Below are 3,738 nucleotides of genomic sequence, written 5' to 3' on the forward strand. Positions count from 1 at the left end.
ACACATATCTCTTCCTGGTGTCAGGCTTCAAGCGTCCCCTGTTAGACCCAGCAGGACCAGGGGAGAATCTCTGAGGCAGAGGTTGGGTGAAGACAGGGCTATCCTAACGGGTCGGATAGAGGCTGGTGGGACCCCCACCCTACCCTCGCCCCAATATGGCCTGCAGTCACCCTCAGATCTGGAAGTACACTCACTTCCACGCCAGACTGCTCCACCATCTAAAGTCAAAAGGGCAGCCCGACTCCAGGAGGAAGGCTGCAAGCACAAAACAGGGTAGCAAGAGGGAGGAGGGACGGTTCCCGGAGGGGACGCTGCACTGAGCCAAACGTAGCAAGATGTGAGTGAAGGTTGACTGCAAGGCGGAGGGTCTGCTCTGTGACCCTGCGTCTCATTCTCAATGAAACGTTTTTTACAAAGGGGATGGAAGGAGGTCCATCGCAGACCAGCCAGGCCTCTGCGTTTGACAGATGGGGAAACGGAGGTGTGGGTTTAGGGTGCATGGGACAGAGATGGAGTGCGAGGTGTCAGGAGGGAATGTGAGCCTCCCCACCCCCAGAGCGGAGCCCACGGGGTGGGGTGGGGGCCGGGAAAAACTGGGCTTAGAGACTGGGGCTGGAAAGGGGGCGGGGCTTAGCGGGGAGCGGCCGGCGCGCCAAGGAGGAGGTGGGTCTGGGAAAAGGCAGGGCCTGCAGGGGAGAGTCGGAAAGGCCTAGAACAGGGGCGGAGCTTGAGATGCAGGTGGGGCCGGGAGGAGCGGAGGGGTAGGGGACATGGGCGTGGGTGGGGTCCAGCCCAGGCCCAGCCCCGTCTTGGAGCGGTAGGACTTGCCAATAGGAGGCGGCGGGGCTCGTTAAGGGCGGGTCTTTCTATGGGCGGAACTTTGCCAGGGGGCGGTGCCTGGAACAGGCAACTGACCTATTTAAAGTGGGCGTGGCCCGTTCCTAGGGGCGGGGCCTTGACGGGCGGGGCCAGGCGCGCGTCCAATCAGGGGGACGGATTTAGTGCCTACTGCCCCACGTTGGGTGGGGGCGCCGGCACTTCCGTGTGAGAGAGGACGTATTTCCTGCCAAGATGGCGGCGCCCATCCGAGTCAGGTGCGGGCCAGTCTGTCTTTAGCAGCGGCGGCGACTTGAGACCCGGAGAGGTGAGATCCGCCCGCTGCGGCTCCCCAGTTTGGAGCTGAGGGAGACTTGTTGCTGGGGAGACCAAAGAGAGGACTTGATGCCTTAGAGGCGGGGCAGTGGGGTTGCTAAGAGACGTGAATGGAAGCGGGGCTCGGGGGCTGGTTGCTAGGGAGTGGGAGGAGCCTGTTGCTAGGGAAGATAGGAAGGCCTGATGGCTTTGGGCGAGGGTCGCGTTGGTATGAAGAAAGAAATGGGGGCTGCTTTTAGGGGGGATGTAGGCAGAATGGTTTGGGGTCGTGGAGGGGCACTGAGCTCCCCTAAAACATCACCTCCTCAGCAGACCCCCCAGGAACGGACCGGTCCCGTCGACAGTGCTGCCTCAGCGGGGACACCCCCTTCCCCATCACTTTCTCCCCTTCCTCTTCACAAACGGCCCATGGCGGACAAAGGTTCGGGGGGCAGCCGCCTCCCCCTGGCGCTGCCCCCAGCCTCCCAGGGCTGCTCCACAGGGGCCGGCGGCTCCTCCTCGGCGGGGGGCTCGGGCAATCCTCCGCCCCCGCGCAACCTCCAAGGCTTGCTGCAGATGGCCATCACGGCAGGCTCCCAAGAGCCAGACCCCCCTCCAGAACCCATGAGCGAGGAGGTAAAGGATGGGGGTGGAAGGGGCTGGGGGCAGGGGTGTGGCTGGTGGGAAATGGATGCGGGGAGGTCTTCCGGGGTGAGGGGCCAGGAGTCCGGACGGGGAAGGCAGGGCAGGCTAGGCTACAGTGTCTTCACTGGGGCACGTGCCGGCTGAAGGTCACATCTGGGGGGCCGAGGGAGCCGACTCCTGGATACCCCGCCACTGCGCGGCTGCAGAATAGCCTGGTGGTGACAGTAAAGGAAAAAAAAGTAAGGTCCCCTGGCGGACAGACAGACAGACCTGGCCCAAAGGTGTGACCTTGGGGGTGCTCCTCTTTTGTAAATCGGGCATGCTGTCAGAATCTTCACAGGTCTTCTTAGCGTGTAAGTCGAGAGGTCCCTGGTTAATCAGAGCTGGACTACCCAGAGTGGAGCATGCAGGCTGCCATCCCGAAGCAGCAAGGGACCCTCCTGCAGAGCACAGGCCCCAAGGACAGGGCTGCTTGGGTTCACCTGCAGGCCCTGCTGAAGGCTAGCTGTGTGACCTTGGGCAGGTCACAGCCCCTCTGTGCCTCCGACCTCATAGGGAGCCCTGGGGATGTGGTAGATGATGCCTTGGGCTGCTAATCGCAGGGTCAGCAGTTCGAAACCACTAGCCACTCCTCAGGAGGAGAAAGATGAGGCTCGCTGCTCCCATAAAGATGTATGGTCTCAGCAACCCACAGGGCAGTTCTACTCTGCCCTACAGGGTGGCTATGAGTCGGAGTGGACTTGATGGCAGTGAGTGAGGGATGCTCACGGCAAGGTTGGTGGTTCAAACTCACCAATGGCTCAACGGAAGAAGGAGGAGTCTGTTCCTCCTGAATATTTAGTCTCGGAAACCCTGCGTAGGATGACTGTCAGTTGGAACGGAATCGATGGCAGTTGGGTTGTCTTTATTTTTTTATTTTGGGTGGTTTTGAAAAGAGCGGCTTGCCGGACCTTTATACTGTGGGGTCACTGGGTGCTTAACCCTTGCACTACCAAGACTCCTGGTGCTGCCTGAGCTCCTGCTGTGTATCGAACCATTTCCCTACGTTGTTAGGTGCTTCGAGCTGGTTCCGACTTGTGATCCAGCGCCCATCAGGAGGAAACTCGCCCGTTCCACCGCCCTCCTCCCAAGTCTTGTTCTGTTTGAGCCCTGTTGCTGGCAGTCACTGTGTCAACCCATTATGTGGAAGATTTCCCTCTTTCTGTGGATAGGGTCTCATTTAACCCCTAGGGGTAGAAGGAGTAAGTGGCCTGCTCACATTTACCCGGGAGGTGGGACCCACCGTCCTTTGAGATGCCAGCGGTCAGCTATCATTAGTTGCTGCCTAGTCCCTGACAAGCGACAGCAACACACGGTGGCAGAGTGGGTCTGGGCCACAGGCGTTCTTGTTCCTGTTTAAAACACAACACTCTTTATGGTGATTTGAGGGAAAGCTTGCAGGCTAAATTGGTTTTCCTTTCAACCATCGACACATTTTGATTCGTGCTGTTGAGGACACTCCACTTCTTTTCTGGGTTAACCTCCCACGCATCCTTCTTTCCTGCCTCTGCACCTCATCTCTGGGCAGACGGTGCCCTGCAGTCTTGAATGGTTGCTTAATCGGAGGAGTGCATAGCTCCCCGGTGTTACTTTACTGTTCACTCTAGAAACCTGTGTATATCCTTTGGCTGAAGGTTGAACCCTGGGTCTGATTCAGTTCCAGGTCAGAAGGCTACTTAATGGCCATAGTCTGTCTGTGTGTGTGTGTGGGGTGGTGGTGGTAGTGGTGGTGGTGGTAGTAGTGTTCGTGTTCCACTAAGCTCTGTCGGACCAGTAAGCCTGACCCTTTTGAAGATTGTGAGTTCTGCTCCATATTTTCCTGCCACTCTATCCAGAACCTCCTGTTGTGATCCCTTCCAGAATGTCAGCAGTGGTAGCTGAGCACCATCTAGTTCTTCTGGTCTCAGGATGTGGAGGCTGAGA

The 3,738-nt window shown here is 58.5% G+C and overlaps 1 protein-coding gene across 7 annotated transcripts in view; it reads left to right on the forward strand.

Annotated features, from left to right (window-relative positions):
• Window positions 1-936: 936 nt before the first annotated feature.
• HSPBP1 (HSPA (Hsp70) binding protein 1) overlaps window positions 937-3,738 on the forward strand; it is an 11,035-nt gene continuing 8,233 nt past the window's right edge. For 5 of the 7 annotated variants that reach the window (XR_006680316.1, XR_006680317.1, XM_013008045.3 and 2 more), the window contains exon 1: window positions 1,153-1,767. Coding sequence is in view for 5 of the 7 variants with exons in the window: in XM_013008045.3 (XP_012863499.2) it covers window positions 1,336-1,767 (432 nt within the window). In the remaining 2 variants the exon portion in view is untranslated. The other 2 variants (XM_045292847.1, XM_004715644.2) reach the window with 2 other exon arrangements.

The sequence above is a fragment of the Echinops telfairi genome, unplaced genomic scaffold, assembly GCF_000313985.2.
Source record: "Echinops telfairi isolate 266 unplaced genomic scaffold, ASM31398v2 ScPeMD7_655;HRSCAF=1070, whole genome shotgun sequence".
In the NCBI taxonomy this organism is placed as follows: Eukaryota; Metazoa; Chordata; class Mammalia; order Afrosoricida; family Tenrecidae; genus Echinops; species Echinops telfairi.